Source organism: Parasteatoda tepidariorum, chromosome 3 (genome assembly GCF_982258835.1).
Source record: "Parasteatoda tepidariorum strain Cologne lab strain chromosome 3, Ptep-v5.0, whole genome shotgun sequence".
Classification (NCBI taxonomy): Eukaryota; Metazoa; Arthropoda; class Arachnida; order Araneae; family Theridiidae; genus Parasteatoda; species Parasteatoda tepidariorum.
The window spans coordinates 54,884,977-54,904,871 of record NC_141757.1 but is presented as its reverse complement, the minus strand read 5'-3'; the positions used below and the strand labels follow the sequence as shown (position 1 = coordinate 54,904,871).

The window sequence follows — 19,895 nt, the reverse complement described above, 5'->3', positions numbered from 1 at the left end:
TAATCTATTGAGAAAACTATAATTTATTTTGCGTTTTCATGGAATCCCCCCAAAAAATAGTTTATATAACCAGACAAATTTTTATTGAAATGTACATAATATGTCATTTGAAATTTAAAGCAAATAAAAAAAATATGTTAACATAGGCAAAGCACTGCATTTGTTTTTCCTTTTTTTTCAAATTTTACTACCACGCATTTAAACTCACTGATTTTTAAAGACACTGTGGGTGCGGAGTTATCGACCATGCGAACCTTCATCTATCAAATAGTACTTCTTGATTGAATCAAGTTAGCATGTCTTATATACCAGTGAATTGATGTTTAATATTCGTAGTGGTAGTTACGCAACAATACTCCCACAGCAGAATTTTATCAGGGATAGAATTCGATGAACGGATCTCACTAGTTGCTGTACTTGTGAAAGACCGGGAGAGCTGCAATTAATGTCACCAGATTTTTTGAGTACTGAATGTGAGAGGTGTATTAACTTCACAGTTGTGTTCGCTCCTCTGTTGTCTTTAGCAGTCGAGTGTATGCAGGCTGACGTTGTGTATGATCGAGACGAGACTGAGTAGCAACGGCGTGAGGAGCTTAATTATGTCGCACTCACAAGAAGCAAGTCAACTTTTCAATGTGGATCATCCAGCGAAGTAGGCGTTACTGCGTGTTCAAACCACGTCCGAAGGTCACCAATGTGGGGGCGGAGTTATCGACCATGCCAACCTTCATCTATCAAAAGGTACCTCGTGATTGAATCAAGTTACCATGTCTTATATACCAGCGAATTTGTGTTTAATATTCGTAGTGGTAGTTACGCCACAACACAAATGCATAATCATTATTCTATCCAAGATTATTTCTTTCTAAAATTACAAAGGTTGTGTTTTCGATTTTGATATGAAAATATAGACAGTAAATAAAATATAAGTAGATTAATTTAATAAATATCAGTTAAGACAGTCTTTAAAAAAACTTTTCGAATTGTGTGTTAACGTAAGATAAAATAAACTGACCATAAAAATCTCCATAAGTGTACTTTTAATTTTCCTGATTTTTTTTTATAAAACCAGTTAGTATTGTTAAGTATTAAAAAATCTTTGGATATTTATGTTCCTACTTTAATAAACTCTGTAATAAAATAAAATAATAAAATAAAAGAAAACATATTCTCTTCAACAAATTTCCATCGCATTACTCAAAGGAGTCCTTAAATCGAATGTGATAACATTCCTGATGTTGGCTGTCATCAGTAAAATATAAATGTTGGGAAAGATTTTCAAATAGAGAAAAAAGAACCACACAATTTGAATTGGCGTGCATGGGTTTAGCACTAGTGGTTTATAATATATAGTTCTTCGGGGACTCATAAAAGTAAGACGTGTTTAATTTTCTTCTTTAAACTGCTTCGATTCAGAAAATAAATGTTTGCATTTCAAGTGAATTTCAGAGGAATATGCAAAGAGAAATTTCTTTCTGCAAACATTACCCCGAAAAATGAAACATTTATTGATATTCAGCGGATGTTTTGAAATATTTTCATTCAAGATTAAAAAAACTAAACTGTAGACTGAATATAATTTATTTATTATATTTGGTTCAATTTAAAAATAAAACAGGAAGGAAAATGTAATAGGACTAAAGTTATTGAAGCGTGTTTATGGTCGATATAAAAAAACCACAAGTATTTTAAAAATTAGTAAAAAAACAGTCATGTATAAATACAAAGATTGAAGAAAATTATTCAGATTAAATGATTTTGAATTCATGTATATGATAGAATTGTACACTTAAGAGCCAAAATAACTGGTATACCTGCCTAATATAGCGTAAGGCCCCCGCGAGCACGCAGAAGTGCCGCAACACGACGTGGCATGGATTCGATCAATGTGTGAAGTAGTGCTGGAGATAATTGACACCATGAATCCTGTAGGGTTGTCCATAAACCAGTGGGAGTAAGAGGGGGTGGGGATATCTTCTGAACATCACGTTGCAAGGCATCCCAAATATGTATGCGATGTCGTAGATTTGATTTTTTACCGGATTTCCGATACTCACGGTATACTCGTGAAATGGTCGTGCATGAAAATCCATATTTCATTGTTATCTCGGAGATGCTATGTCCTATCTCATGTCCTATCTCCCGTGCGCCGACTATAACACCACGTTCAAACTCACTTAAATCTGTATAACCTTGCATTGTAGCAGCAGTAACCGATCTAAGAACTGTCCTAGACACTCGTTGTCTTATATACGCGTTGCCGATCGCATACTCATGCCTGTACTATTTTTTTGGCTCTCCAGTGTATAACGAAGGTAAGTTAGTGGGGAGAGTTTAAGGAAGAGCTTACTTTTCTCTTGGTTGGAAAAATTGAAGAAAGCAAAATATAAGAGCATTTGTTTTGGAAAGTATATCAAACTGACATACCATTCCAATGATTTGGTTCACTATGATAGAAAGCTCTATAAATAAGTTAGACTTTTATATATTTTTTTCCTACAATACGCTAAATAAGGTGACTTAATTCAAGCTCCTTTCTTATTTTTTTAAATTAATTTTCGTCAATTTGTCTGTCCTTGGTGTTTACTTGCTTTGTCTTCTTCTTCTAAACCGTTGGAATAAACTCAACTGATTCATTAACTCTCTTTTTATACAAACTAACTCTTGAAAAGAGACCCATTATTTTAATTACTGGAGTTACACTGCTAAATCAAGTTTATTAAATGTGTAAATTGTATTTATCGCTGTAGAGATGCAAATTTAAATCAAACCAGGAGACAAGATTTTAGTTATGAACCATAATCCGCTTCAGTGAGGGTATTTTAAGTGAAATTAGCCTAACTTAGCAATGCACAGGAAGAAAATTCCCCAAAAAACGTCTGCTTATTTTCCCGAAAAAAAAGAATTATGATCAATGAAAAATGAATAATTGAGAGTGATTTGCATTATAACAGTCTTCAAGGCAAGTTGGAGGATCATGTAAACTTCTCAGAATCGGAAACGTGTCTTCCTCAATGGGAAACAAAAGAACTGATGTTTCGAAAATCAAATATTTTTATGGTTGAACAATAACCTCGTTTTAATAGAGTAATCAAAACCCGGATTCTCTAATAGGAAGCGAATGATCTATTCTCTTAAAAATTCTCTTAAAGTTCTTTTAAAAGCGAAACTCTTTTCAAATTTAACTATAACTTGCATCTTAGGAATCGAAATTTAGGTTTAATCAATGTAATGGTTTTCTAAATAAAATATAAATAATTCTTTATTAAGTGTTGCATATGTCTAATAACTCACGCTCAATTATAATGTCAATTGGTAAAGATGTAGGAAAAAATATAATTTTTTTTATTAATCTTTTTCAATAGATAAAATGTTACCTTATATTTTATGACTTGGAATTCTTGAGATAAGCATCTCGAATAGTCCGGTTCACTCCAAGCAGCTTCATTTTCTTTTTTGAGATTGCAAAGTCTTCGGACTTCACCTAAAATGTTGTATGGTATTTGTTTTAAAATATAAGAGCTGCACACAAACCTTTTTTTTTAAATAATTCTTTGATTTCATTTAAGATATTTGGAAAATAACTAAAAATTTGGTAAATAACTTGCTGAAGATCCCATCTTCCAAATTTAAAAGAGAATGAGGACACTGTTGATGAATATATATTTAATTTTACATAGCATAATTCTAAATAGAATTTAAAGGATTATTTCCGTTTTATTATGCTATTTGTATGATTGTCTTCTGTTATGTTTTTTGTATGATTTGTGTTCAAATCAATAATGAATTGTTATTTACTCCTCTTAAGAAATATGCACATGTGTGTTACGTATTCCTGTTTAATAAGTAAAGATAAACTTACTATTTCCATTAACTTGGTAAACTTGTTACTTTTTTAGTGATTTACGTAGTACAAATTTATAATTAATAGCCTTATTTGGAGATCTTACTTACAATACTTTTGGACCTGCTCATATTAGCTTTCGTTTAAATTTTTTAAACACAGTGAGAAGGGGATTTATAGCATTATTATAAAGGGTATATTCATAAAGATAATTTATGAAAAAAAATATATGAAATACATTTGTTTCACAGAAAAAAATACTGTACTTTAAAATAATACATTGAAAAAACTGTACCTGTGTATCCTTTTGGACAAAACTGAATATCTTCTGTGTTGGGTGCCGTTACTGTCCATTTGACTTCTAGATATTTTTCGGGAGAACATGTGGGGGTGTGCTCTATAAAATTTAAAAGTATAGATGCAGATAAACATAAATATATCATCAAACTGCATAAAAACTTTTTCGCAATAAAATAATATTTACGTAAAATAATTAAACCTGTCAAACTTATTGATAAAAATATATGCTTACAATTAACTTCGCAGAAGTTTTGCAGAAGAAAAAGGTTAGTTAAATAAGTCCAAAATAATCCACATAGAGAAAGCATAGTGTAAAAAAGCTAATTTTAAAAAATAGCATCTGTTACACTTTCTATACCGCATTTACTTTTGATTTAATTTCATTTAAATGTGGTAGGTAATATCCAAATTTCAAATTGAATTAATAATTTTATATTAAGTTTCAAACTTGATATTATTTTATTAAACAGCATATTAAATGACTAAATTCCTTTTAAAATAGCACCAATTCGTATTCTAAATTTAAAAACAAGAACATATATTGTATTGTACATGCATTGTATATCGAATTATCAATAAGATACAATTAAATTCTGATTTGCTATCGAAAAATTATTCTGAAAAATAACAAAATTTACATGTCTGAACTGCGTGAAATATTCAAATATATTTTTGATGCACAAACTTTTCGTGAAATGTTCTTAACAGAAAATTAAGTTGTACTTATATGTATTTCATTTATTTCAACATAGATGAATAACTTTATTTTACCTCTAGACATAAGCACAGTTACAGTGCTATCTTTTCTAACCGCTCCAGCAGTACTTGTTACAATGCATGTGTACGTAGCAGATGCTCGGGCTGGATGTATAATAATACGGCTCCCTGCCGGGTACAAATCTTCCACCATTTCTGGTTCAACAGATGGATTTAAGATGCGGCCATTTTTGAGCCAGTTGTACCCAAAGTTTCCAAACACATCTTCTTCAGACAAGCATGTAATAACAATTCGTTCACCTTGAGCAACAGTCGATGTCAAAGGTACCACTTGTGGTTCAGGAACTGATACTACTGAAACCATTATACTTTTATTCTGTATTGTTCCCCAGTCAGTTACCTGACACGTAAATTCACCTGAAAATGTAAAACAAACATGATTGAAGGCATGATGTAAAATAAACATGATACAAAATAAACATGATGATAAAAAATGAAACTTCCAGAATTTTATCGCCGTACTTACTTTAAATTAATGTGTTTAAATTTTATAACTAAACTATATTTCGTCTTAAAACGTAATTTAAATTGAATAATGGTTATTCGATATATCTTTCAAATAAAAGAAAGAAAACTGTTCAAATACAAATTTAATATTTTTTACAGAAACTGCATTCTCATAAAATTTTTATTCGAACAAGTAATCGCAATTAACCTTTACATATTGTTATTTCGATAGTAATCAATAAAAATATCAAAGGAATTTAAAAAATACCAGGATATATCAATCCTTAAATAAATTTAGTCATTTATGACTTTGTTTCTCCTTTTTCGTGTATAAATCATCTTAGGTGTTATAAATAATTTAAAAATGCATTTCAATTAAGCAATAAATTAAATATGCATATTTCTTAGAGTGTCCGATGATATACAATAACACAAACATATTTCTTAGAGTGTCCGATGTTATGTCCGAAGAATTATCAGTGTATTAATTGCAACTATTCCACTATTTATCTAATTTGTCTATTTATTTTAATATCGCACCGACTATAATCAATGGTATAACACTCTACAAATCAATTTGATGTCTAAAATATTTATTGATGCTAAATCAATTTGAGAACAGTAAATTCAGTATTTCCTCCTAATGAAATGAGTAGTTTGTGACAAAAAATTTTTTATGACATTAAAATCAATAAAATCTTGAACCAAACAAGTTTTTTCTTCTATTTTGTTGTTTCGAGTGTATTAAATGTTTGCAATTTTGTTTTACTTCTGTTTTACTTTCAGATTACAATGGGACGCACAATTTCTATTTATTTATATATTTTTTTACATTTATACAAATTCTTGATCATGCCTAATTCGGGTGTGGGAATTTTGAATCTGAAATAAATTTTGCTCAAAAAGCTACAAGGTTTTTAAAATGACATTTTAAGTTTATTTTTTTGTTGAAATGTTCAAGTTTAAAAACATTATATGTAAAAGTGAGTCGCGTAAATGTTTCTACAAACTTCTAGGGGATAATGATTGGATTGGAACCTATGCCCGAAAATATAATTGTACGCGGGTGGGGATGTCTTCCTGTTATGACCTGTTTTGAAGTACAAAAAGAAATAGTTGATAATAGGGAGGCGCCTTAAACGGCGTATGACATTTACGGTCAAAGGTTTCTATTAAATTTTAGTCCTGATGATAAACCTTTACTCCTTTTATAACCTATTGCAACATTTACGTTTTCTTTTGTTATGTATACCGTCTTTAACCTATACAAATCGACTAAAAATAGACTAAAATTATCATTAAAAAAACTGTATTTTCGAGAGAGAAACCAATTGAAGATTTGAAATCAGCGATACTCAAGTAATTAGGATCTGTTAAAATATTGGAAATTTTTATTATCCAGCGTTATGATCGTGAATACCCCATAAATGATACAGTTAAGCATGATGTTTTCAATATGCTATCATACAGCCGAAATATTATGTTCTTAAATATTATTATTTTAACACCAGATTCAGTTCTGTAAAAAAAATTGGTATATTAAAATACAAACGTTTTTATTTCAAACTAGTACATACCTGAATCATGGATCGTAGCTTTTTCAAAACCTAAAATAACAGTATACTGGTCTTTTGAGTTTTTTGGAACTAAGGTTGTCCACATATTGCGGTAGGATGTTTGAACATTGATAGCAGCCCCATCCTTGAACCATCGAACTTGCATAGCACTCGATCCCTGGGTAACACAAGCAAGATTCATCTCTGATCCTTCAACTACAGGCATTTTTTCGGATGCTTCAATGCTTTGTATGCTTAAAGCTGTTAAAGTATAATTATAAATCAATTGCAATCATTATGTTTTCTTATATTATAAATTTAAATAAAGTTATTTATTTTACTCAGAAAAAATATTTCCCATATATATATATATATATATATATATATATTTATATATATATTTATATATATATATATATATATATATATATATATATATATATATATATATATATATATATATATATATATATATATATATATATATATATATATATGCATATATATATATATATATATATATATATATATATATATATATATATATATATATATATATATATATATATATATATATATATATATATATATATATATATATATATATATATATATATATATATATATATTCCTCTTTTTTTTAAAAATGTATGCTTTTTCCAATTCTTAATTTTGCCTATATTATTGTATTATTGATAGAAATAGGAATAAAATATTAACATCGTGATGACAGCAGGAATAGTAAGAAATCATATAAAAATAAACAACTCTTCACAATTTTATCATCAATAATTGATTTTTTGAAATAATTTGATTAATTGTATATGATTTTTTTTTAAAATTAATAGTAATCTTTCAGGATCTTAAGAAACAAGTTAAACTAAAAAGAAACTTGTACAATTAAAACAGTAAAAAAGGGCAATTGCTTATGAATCTCGAAAATGCATTTTGGTGAAAGACATTGGAAACATATTACACTAACCTTGTACAAAATGGGATACTAAATTAAGATAATAACGGCTGGAAGGAATGAAGCTCTTTAAGTGAGAAATTTGTTTAACGTATACACCCGAAAAAGGTCTATACTTAATTTCCTTTTTAGAAATAATGGAGCATTTAGAAGAGAATTTCAATCGAGGATTGATGATGCTGTGTAAGGCTTGTGGCATTATTGATCTTTTAAATGATCATCTATAGCACTTTTGTTTTTCCTTGGCTTCTTTAGAGTGCATGGTTAATGTTTTCTCGGAATTTAGGCAATCGAAAAAAAGTAATTGGTTTTTAAGGGATAATGAATTCTGAGGTTTCAAGATAGGAAAAAATATCTAATTATGGAAATATGTCTTCTCTTTAGATTGAAAGAATTTACTATATAAAGGATGTTGCATATATTTTAAACACAAATAATTTTGATATTTTACATGGATTCTTGTTTAGTCTTGATTTTGACTGAAAACTGTGCAACCTAACATATGATTTAAATGTAGTTTTAAGTTTCTTTTTACCTGATCAGTTATAAAGAAAACAATTTCTATTGTAAATGATCAACAATTTGCAACTTGTATACAATGGGAATGGTACTTAACGAGAAATTCTATGAACAGGAAAATGCTCGCAAAATCCTGTCATTCACTTAAAGTCAATTTCGGAAAGCGCAACAAATGTAATGTCTTAAAAAAACATCTCGGGTGGATTGATTCCAGATAATATTTGATGAGAAAGAAAAATGGATTTAATACACGCTTTCTTAGAAATTAGATAATTTATGAAATTCAATTGCATCCAGAATCAAAAGGAATTCTAAGGATTCAGAATAGAAAGAAGAAAAAAAAATTATGGATATATGTCTGCAATTTAAATTAAATGAATTAATTTAAAACAAGAAAGGAGGTTTAAAATGTTTTGATAAAAAGAATTTATTTTTTAATAGAAAGATTCCTTTTAGATTTCTTTTTTTAAAAAAAGGATATATGGCAATATAAAATTTTTGTAAACCTCATTTTGAGAGAAAACTTTACTTTAAACGTAATTGGGAAATTGTATGCATTTTTACCGAATAAATTATCAAAATAACAATGTTATTTGGAATTAAATAAAAAAGTGGGAAACAGAAAAATGCGGAATCCAGTTGTTCGCGAAATTCAAATATTTTGTTAGTACATTTACCGAAGAACATTTGTAAAGACGTTTGGTAAACTTAAGAATACAAAATGGATTTATTATCATGCTGTTTGATAGTAACTATGACAAAATATGTTAATTATATCATGATACCTTAGAGCATGGCATAAAAGTAATTTATTTGTTCAAATTTACCTTCGATTTTTGTCTTTTTATTACTCGTGTGGTAATTAGAATTTTTCAAAAAAAAAAAATAGTTTTTCCACTTAACCGTTACCCTACGAAATTAATAAAGAATACAGTCTATTTTACTTTTGTTTAACAGAATTATGTTTTCATTAACTAAAACTGTCATGACCATAAAAATATGGTAATTTTACCGGGATTTCTTTTCTCTCCATAGCTTTATAAAGAGTATTTTTCTATATCTAACTGTATTGATGGTTATATCCTTTTTATAGTCCACAACATTTAAAAAATGCTCAACATTTTGTTTAACCAAATTAGTGTTATTAAGTTTTTTCTTCGAAATCAATCCCGATAGTTCTTTTCCTTTTTAAATCACTTTTTTGTTATTTTGAATGTTATTTCCTACTTTCATAATGTTTTTATATTCTTAAGTAGCAAGTTATTGCCTGTACATGCTTAAGTAAGAAGTTTGTAATGTTTTCATATTCTTAAGTAGAAAAATAAAAATTTCTTTACTTGGTATAATACACTAGGCTAGAGTACACTTTAATGCATTTAAAACAACTTAAAAAAGTAAATACTTCTTCTGTTAATTCCAGTACATCGTTAAATACTGAATCGTCATTGTATGTGATATTGTATGTGAATCGTCATTGTATGCATTCGTATTGTATGTGATTTTAACTTTCTGTAGTTTAAAAACTATGGCTTGAATCATTAAAGAATTTACGAACGAGAAAATTTTTTTGATATTTAAAATGTTCCAACTAAGAAATAATGATAAATTTCACACGAAAACAATTATTATAATTTAAGCTAGCGTTATGTAAAACAAATTTATAGACAAGTGTTGCATTATCTGCAGATTTCAATGTACTGAAAAAGATCCCAGGCAGAATTTTATTATGTTTTAAACTGTTGTATAAATCTGAAGTTTGTGATCTGAAAAGGAATTCGTAAACAAGCATTTTTGTTTATATATATATATATATATATATATATATATATATATGCAAGTGAAACATGCACACAAAAACTATTCTTTTTATTTTTATCGATTCTAATTTATAAGCAATGTAAAAGCAAACTGTAGCAGTTATATCTTACATATATTATTTTATCTGACTTTAAGTTACTCAAAATTAATAATTTTTTTATTGAAAAAAAATAAAAATATATGTTACGAAGAGCATAAGTCTGAAAGCAAAAATTACGAACAACATTATTACTAGCAGAATTCATCAGAGAAATTTCTTTTTGTCTTTTTAATCAATAAAAGAAGCAAATAGTTTATTTCTATCTTAACTGTAGTTTTAATAAAATTACGACCTCGGCTAGATCACAACAAAAACCAATTCATACAAATGACTTTCAGAAGCACATTCTGCAATTTGTTTGGAAAAGATCTACAGTTCATATTTCAAAGTTTGCCTATAATTTTTTTTATCAAACTATCAAATCTAACCATACAAATGAAAGCAAATATCTTTCACATTATACTGTTTTCACTTTGTTCAAACCGCACAATTAAATTACAATAACAATGTCTTGATTGTAAAGGAATTCCTTCAGTAAAAAAAAAAGTACTTAACGAGTTCACACAAATCGGTAGAGTTCTTCATTTTCTTTAAGAGAAAATAGAACATTAGGAAGGAAATTTCAATCGGAGATTGATGATCTAGAAAGAATCTTGCGGCGTTATTGATCTTTAAAAGATTATCTCTAGTACTTTTATTTCTCTCGGCTGCCTTTAAAGTGTATGGTTAACGTTATCCTGAAATGTCGGCAATCAATAAAATGTAATTACTTTTAAAGGGAATATACATTTTGTGGTTGAAAAAGAACAACAATCTGTAATTATGAAAAGTTGTTTTCAGAGAAAATTGAAAATGTGCATATAACGTAATATTTAAAGTCCTATTAATTTTTTAAACAAACTATCGAAATCATTTCATTTTTAAGGATTTATATAGCTATAAATCTATTCCTTATTAAATATTTTTGTTTCTGTAAATTATAAATTTTATCCGTTCCTTAGAGCTCAAAAAAATATGCACGTATTTGTTGCATTGTTGCAATTACTTGATCTATTTTGTGTGTGAGGGTTTTAAATCTTAAACTCGCCTTGCATCTACAGATTTTTTAATCGCAATTTCGGCCTATTTTTGTCGTAAGTTTAAAAACGTTATATTTAACTGAGGATTCAGTAACTCTTATGACAAACTTCCGGAGGAGCATATAATCAGGATAAAAATTTCATAGGAACCAATAAATCCCTGTATTCAAGAAATGTCATCGTATGTGGCTAGGGGCGCTTATCTTTTATGAACTGTTAAGAAGCACAAGAAAAAACAGTTTGGTATAGGAAAGCCACCTTGAAGACACTTTGTAGGTTCCTAGAAAATTTTAATCTTGATGATGCGCCCTAACTCCCCTAGAAGTTCGTCTTAAGATTTACACAACCCCCTGTTAGATATCGAGTTTTCAAACTTGTATATTTCGACGAAAAAAAATCACACTGAAAATATCAATTTTAAAGACAGAGAGAGAACCCGACGGATTTGAAATCAGCATCTAAGATCTATTTAAAAATCTCATGTAACAGAAAAAAAAGCTCCTCAGTGATATTTAAGGACAATTGGGTATGGCAGAGAAAAGCCGTGACAAAATGCTATTTTATTTTGGAATATGTATTTGACAACTGACAATAAAATTTTATAAAATCCATCTTTGCTCTAAGTCTCTACATTTTTTTTTTAAAAAAAGCACTCTTACCTGGCTCCCATTCGAAGCTTATGTAGTTTCTATCTACGGCATACTTTCCTATGGATTTAAATTTTAAAGCTTCTTCCATTATACTCTTTGCTTGATGGCTATCCTCTTTCTCTCCAAAGAAATGAAACTGGACAACAGCCCCTGGTCTATAAAAGAGAAAAATTAAAACTATCATCGAATAATATGAAATATGAACATTAAATCTATTTAGAAAAAAAAATTTACGAATAGATCGAATTAAAAGTTTTAAATGCCTAAAATACACTACATTAACTAAAACACAATCTTTTTATAACTTTTATAATCTTTTTATAACACAGTACCTTTGCAACAATTTTTTTTTAAATAAAGGTGTAATCATTCATTTTGTGTATGCTTTACATGCTCATTTAACTTATAATCAATAATTTATCCTCAAAAAATAATTAAGTCTGCCAAATTTTTTAAAATTTAAAAAAAAATTTGAAAAAAAAAATCAAAATTTTAAATTTTTAAGGCTTTTTCATTTTAATATAATTTCAAAAAAATCTTTTTTAGTACTTACAATATTCATCTTAACAATTTTGTGCATTAATTTACTGACATATCAATTAAAATATTTTTTATAGATTATTTTTTAAAAAAGTAGAAAAAAAAGTAAAAAAATTCTTATTAGGTATATCTAACATGCTGTAAAAATTATGGTACCTCATAAAATGATAATTCCATGCATAGTTTAAATAAGTGCATTATACTTGGGGTAAAAAAATTTATTTCAAAGCTTTATCTTAAATTAAAAAAAATTCCTTAGGGATTTAGTTAAGATTAAAACACAAAATTATCATCTATGAGAATAAACATTTTAAAGTCTGTCTGATGTGCAAATTTCTGTATTAGGACAATCTAAAATCATTCATAACTTTTTTAAAAACGTTGATAGAGAGATGATTTCGATTTTCAGTGCATCTGAAATAGTTAGAAGTTTTATTATAACCTATAAAATGTTTTCGATATTTTGGTCATTTGTTGCGTACTGTGAAACCTTAAGAAGTTTCAAAACACGATTGAAGTATTCAATAAAAAAACATTTTGTAGTTGCGAAGTTTATTTTATTACAATAAAAGACAATTAGCAAAGTGTACTTTTGTCAGAGCACGTTGAAGCTTTACATCTTTTGATTTTTTGTGAAACTGTGTGTGACATTTGAGTAAGTTTGCTAAACTGATTACCAACTAGAACATAAACTATATTAAACCGATTTGAACATAAACTTCAGACATTCTTGAATATATACCAACTTGAACATAGATTTACAATTTAAGATCATGAATTGTAACAGCTAATTAACACCATATTTTAGTTCAAATTTTCCGACGTTGAAAGAATTCTTCTGATTAAGTAGTAATCTCAATTGATTAAAAACATCTACGCTAAATGAATAGCAATTTTTAAAAATTACAATGGAAAAGTTTAACTCTCCTTTTGGATGGCCCTAAGAAATACGCAAGGGCATAAATATTTTTTACACTTATGTCAGTTCTATCATTAAATGACTTACGCGCCAATAGCTCGATATATTTTCTTATGCTCATATGGTTTACTGAATTTAATTCAAAATCCTGATATGATTCAGGGAAAAAAACTCTGAAGATGCCGAAAAATATTTTAAGGAAAAATTTAGTAAGAGCAGGCAATCAATAATAAGTATCAGGAATTTCCGCTATCCATCAAAATGTCGGAAACAACGCCTCTCTTTAATCCCGTCTTCCCTTTTCTGATCCAACTCCACTTTTCTCGACAGCGTTTTGATACAGCTTTTAGTAAAACTAAAATAATAACAGAAGGAATTTATACTATACTGTAAAATCTTGTGTACATGAGTTTACTTCTTATAAGAAAAAATGCAAGCATCATAAAGTAGCAAGTGTATTGAAGTGTTAGGAAAAGTAATTTATTGGTAATACTATATTTTGCTATTAATTAATTGCCTTCCATTATTATAATTATGTCAAATATTAGAAAGATCTTATTATAGTAATGAATCTTACAAGCACTATATATTTCTCTCTAGGTCTTAATAATGGATATCCTAATATTTGGATATCTTAATTATGTAATCTCTATTCAGACATTATTCGCTTAGAAAATCTTAAAAGCAAAGTCTACCAAAAATGGAAAGCAGAATGACAAATTTTAGTTGCTTTCGCATGAATTCTAATAATTTTCGACAAGTTTTTCGCTTCGTTACAATATTTGAATCAAAGTTCAAACGCTGTTATTTTTCATTCATTCAAACAATATATATATATATATATATATATATATATATATATATATATATATATATATATATATATATATATATATATATATATATATATATATATATATATATATATATATATATATATATATATATATATATATATATATATATATATATATATATTATGGGATAAAGAGACTCATAGATAAAGATACTCTTCGTTATGACTTAGAAAGAGATAACCATTCTTCAGTCTTATACCCTCCCTACTTGAACCTAAGAACAAGTTGGGCTATTTTACATTCCGCTTTCCATTTTTGGTAGACTTTGATTTTAAGATTCTCTAAGAGAATAATGTCTGAATAGAGATTACATAATTAAGATATCCAAAGATTTGGATATCCTTTAATAAGACTTAGATAGATATAGATAGTGCTTGTAAGATTCATTACGACAATAAGATCTTTACAGAGGTTAAGCGATTAATAAATCCATTCATTATGATTCCAATTATTAAAACATGGGAATGAAATATCAATTAATTCTCTAAGAGAATAAAGCCCGGCATTTCTAGAAATAGAATTTTTTTGAAAAAAAAAACAACGCTGATTTTTGTTACCATAAGATTAAGATGTTTATACAGATTATGGGATTAAGATATCCATAAGAGACTCACCATTGAAGCATTGAAAGAGAAAGCTATTTTTTGTTCTTATACCTGAATCAAAGGACAAATTAGGCTGTTTTTCATTCTACTTTTCATTTCTAGTAGAATCTACTTCTAAGAATTTCTTGGAGAATAATATCAGAATTGAAATTGGATAATAAAGATGTCAATAAATTAGGATACCCTTTATTAAGATTTAGGTAAGACTACTGATTCCTTGGTCTAATACCATATTTGAATAAGCACAAAAATATGCTGGTTTAACCTCTGAAATTTATTTTTGCAATATTTTACCTGTAAGATTCTCTATGACAATAAGATCTTTATAGAGATCAATGGATTAATATATCCATTAATTATAATTCTCGTTTTAAAAGCAAGGAAATTAGAAACCTATTTATTCTTGCAGAGATTAAAGATCAGGCATTCAGAAATCAACCGGGTATCTGACTTTTTTTAAGAAAATTACTAATTTTTCTGTATCTATACGATTTTTGTCTCATATTTTTGTGTATAATATTTTCTCAATATTAAACGGCAGAAAAATGTCGTTCACTTAAAACAAATGTGTTGTAATAGTGGAAAACTAGCAGTTTTTAACTTGGTATGAATATACATTTTTTGTCTTCATTAGCATTTTTTATGAGATATTTATGGACTGCTCGTAATATGCAATTCTCTTTACACTGGATTTTAGACGTACATGAACAAAAATTATTTAACAGCTGTTATAAATTAATCATTTTATTTTTCATATCGCTCGTTTACCAAGAAATTCCAGGATAAGTAATTGATAATTTTTTTCTTACAATTAAACATTTGAAATTCAGAATTGCATAAATCGAGTGTTTACTGAAGAAAGAAAATACAATATTTTACTTTTAAATTTAATTTCCCTCTGATTTAATCTGAAATAAGCTGAACTTTAATAACATTTCCTTAAAGTCAATTTCTGATTTCAAAAAAAAATTCTAGGAAAAAAAATTAATCATTTTTTTTTTGTTTCTTAAAGAAAATTGCTGTTACTAAATTGATGTTGTTGAAATTCTTAATAAGAGAAATATAATTTTTAACTACGTTTCGTTACATTCCAAAAATTTAAGAAAATATAGCTTTTTTCTGACTTTCGATATCTCTTTTTCAAATAAAATATTTTTACAAACTTTATATACTACTACTGGCATGGCTTTTGACAAACACGATGGTTCTCCTTAATAACTAGCAAGCGCTAGAGCCAATTCTGACATCACCAGGAAATTCGAATGAATATAGTTAAACAGATCTCTAACAGATATCTCATGAATGGAACAATGTGTATCACATAGAAGTGTATGATAGACTAAATAATCATTGATGGTTTGAACTTAGGCTTAGAATAGTGCTGTGATAATTGGTATACTGGATACAAAGTGTTCTAATTCTGCAATTCCGAATCTTTAGCAGAATAGACTACTTCCTAGGGCTTTTCGAGCAGGGGAGTTTCAAATTAGTTTCTATCAGCCGTATTTTGTAATCTATTATCCAAATTTTAAATTGCAAGTATTCCATCTATTTCTACGTAAATAAGAATTTGGTATTTTTAGTCTTAATTTTCTTAAATTATAGTATAATATTGTGTAATTAATAATTTATTTTTGAAATGTATATGATTTAAATATATATATATATATATATATATATATATATATATATATATATATATATATAAATATAAGTTCAGAATGAAGAATAAAACAAAGAGAAATTAAAAATATATGAAAAAAGGGGGAAATAATAAGTAATAAGTAAAAAAATAACAAACAACGGTTAAAAAAAGGGGATAAAATTGTATTTAAAAAACCGGAAAAAAAAGCCTAAAAAAAAATATAATCTTTTTATGAGCCTACACGATTATATCCGTGAAACAGAGCGCTTTCTGATATTGTATCACTGAAGCCAAAGCTAAATATATTAATACAATAGTGTGAGGAGCACTCAAAAAATTTTTTCTAAAAATTACAACAAATAAAATAGAACACAAAAAGTAAAAATAACATGTAAAAATCGAAAAAAAAAAAGAGAAAACAGTAAAAATGTACTATAAAGCGAGTAGCGAGATCAGATCAACTTACATGGACGGAAATTTTTCAAGAATGATTTAAAAATGTTTTCGCAGAAAGATTGCCAGATTACAAAATATGAAAACAAAAGCCCAAATTGATTGTAACAATAGGGCTGTAAAGTGTCGTTTTTACTGCACTGCTGAAGTTATTTGCTATTCTGTGCATTGATTTGTTAGTTACCAAGGATGGGCCCGAAATGGATGTGCGCAAGGTAATATTATACTGGATAATTTTAAAAATTGACCATAAATAGTTTTAGAAAATAGATGTTTATTTAAGAAAAAATATAAAATAGAAAAGAGAAACATAAATTGCCTGTTTCGCAAATAATTTTAGCCACGGATTTGCACGAAATAGATTAGCGCATGGAAAAATTATATATATTATCAAGGAAAAAAATTTTTTAATAGATAATTTTAACACGGATTTTCCCGAAATGGATTTGCACATGGAAAAATTGTATAAATTAATAAAGAAATTTTTATAAAACAATTTTACCCACGGATTTGCCCGATATGGATTTGCACATCGAAAAATTATATAGATTAACAAAGGAAATTATTTAGTAAAGGAATTTTTAGTAAATAATTTTAACCACGGATTTGCCCGAAATGGATTTGCGCATGGAAAAATTATACAAATTAACAAAGAAATTATTTAGTAAATAATTTTGGCAATGGATTTACCCGAAATGGATTTGCATATGGGAAAATTATAAAAATTAACAAAGAAATTTTTAGTAAATATATCCACAAAAATATATGATTAATTCAATGATTTTATATAAAATTTTATTACATTAGTTGGGTATCCATTGTTTTATATCAAATTTTGAAGGAGTTTATCGATTTGATTTTTTGCGTAAATGAATATTACTACACATTCTTTTAATTCTGTTCATTTCATTAAAAGAGGTATTTAATTATTTATTATTATTTCTTATTTCTTGTATTTTATTATTTATTATATATATACACTATCTGGCCATTAATGACCGGACAACCCTCATTTCGGATACATGAGGTGCTAGTATCAAGTCAGTAGGGCGTAGGGCCGCCACGCTCCCGAATCACAGCTTTAACCCTTCTAGGAAGGCTATCCACTAGGTGTTGGTACACGGCGGCAGGTATTGCCCGCCATTCCTCCTGAAACATGGCGAAGAGCTGAGTGGTGGTTTTGGGGCGTTGTGGTCTGGCCCTCAATCGGCGCTCCAACTCATCCCAGAGATGCTCAATTGGATTGATGTCGGGACTTTGGGATGGCCAGTCAAGCTCTTGCACCCCCATTTTATCAAACCAGTCCGTGATGGCATGTGCTTTATGGATGGCAGCGTTATCGTGTTGAAACACAAACGGGCCATTACCGAACTGTTGCCACAGGGTGCGAAGCACCGAATTGTCCAGGATGTCTCTATACCCTTCTACGTTCATGGTTCGACGCACTAACACCAAGGGTCCAAAGCCAAACCATGAGAAACAGGACCACACCATAATTCCTCCACCACCGAAGTTCACAGTGCCCGGTCATTAATGGCTAGATAGTGTATATATATATATATATATATATATATATATATATATACCCCCACAGAGTATACAAAGAAAAGCAGTACGTATTCGCTCAAGTATGAGCTGTAAGACGAAAGTACCAAATTGATATCACGTCTGTATTATCTTGGGACTTCGGAACCAGAATGGTTTTTTTCATATATAATATCGTGCTATACTAAGGAAGTATGGAGTGTTCACATTTATGTGATCATGGTATTAAACTGATTGAACTGATTATTCTCCCAGCTAGAAATATGACAAACAGTGATTCAGAGTACGTACGTGTCGTATTTGGTGTATACATTTTACTAATCTTAGAGAACTTCTGTAGTTAAAGGGATCAGCAATATTTGTGTTAAAAGAACTAGTTTATTGTCGAGAAGAGTAGCCAAAATGCTGCCATCAAGTTAGATGTAGAGTACTGAAACTTATAATTATGTGAATTATATGCAAAGAGAAATTAGGATATAATGGTGCCGTTTAGTTAGGCGCGTGTTCATATCACATCACTTCATCATGAATAAAATACATGAAAAAATGTCGGAAACAGAATTACAAATTAGTCACAGAGCCTTGAAAGTTGAATTACTTTAAGAAAATTTTGAAAAATTATTTTGTTGATTTTTATTATTATTGTTATATTATTATTATTTGTCTTTATTTTTGTTATACACTTTGAAAATTTTAAGACTTAATACTAACTGATATTAATTTCAAAAATCTTATTGAATATCAATAAAAGTTGCGCTTAACTATTTTTAATATTCATTGATTTTTGAACCATAATTTTAAAAGTTTCATGTGCTAACAAATACGGTTTCACCTCAACTTAAATGAACCTGATCGTAACCTGAACCTGATCGTAAATACTAATCGTTAACTCAAAAATTTATAACGAACAATAATGATAAAATTTCTTACTGGAAGCTCAAAACTGTCAAATTTTCTGTCTTGTAAAGTCTTGGCTGGAATAGCTGTAAAAGCTGTAAGAAAATTAGAAATTAGTATTGAAAATGATATATTAATTTCAATTCAATAACCTATTAAATTAGCTGTATATATTCTGCATGTAAAAAATGAATGATAGGGCAGAATTATTGTAAAAAATGTGTTTGTAGTGGATTAAAATTTACTCGAAGAATGAAATAAAGATTATTGATTTTATAGAAATGAACTATAATTTGAAATCATGCAAGCAGTAGGTAGAAGATTAGATAGAAGATTTTGTTTTTCGTAGAAAAGTTCGTTGAAGGAATTGTTGAGGAAAATCTTTAATCGCACTTATTTGAAGCAGCTTTCTATTACGTCCGCATGCTATCAGA

The 19,895-nt window shown here is 28.2% G+C and overlaps 1 protein-coding gene across 2 annotated transcripts in view; it reads right to left on the bottom strand.

Annotated features, from left to right (window-relative positions):
• The window catches only part of LOC107453216 (uncharacterized), a 144,603-nt gene that overhangs the window by 27,703 nt on the left and 97,005 nt on the right, over positions 1-19,895 (bottom strand). For both annotated transcript variants that reach the window (XM_016069948.4, XM_016069949.4), the window contains exons 6-11: positions 19,495-19,556; positions 12,010-12,155; positions 6,946-7,185; positions 4,916-5,278; positions 4,140-4,241; positions 3,378-3,484 (exon numbers count right to left, since the gene is read on the bottom strand). In XM_016069948.4, coding sequence (XP_015925434.2) covers positions 3,378-3,484; positions 4,140-4,241; positions 4,916-5,278; positions 6,946-7,185; positions 12,010-12,155; positions 19,495-19,556 — 1,020 coding nt within the window. The remainder of the gene's footprint in view (positions 1-3,377; positions 3,485-4,139; positions 4,242-4,915; positions 5,279-6,945; positions 7,186-12,009; positions 12,156-19,494; positions 19,557-19,895) is intronic.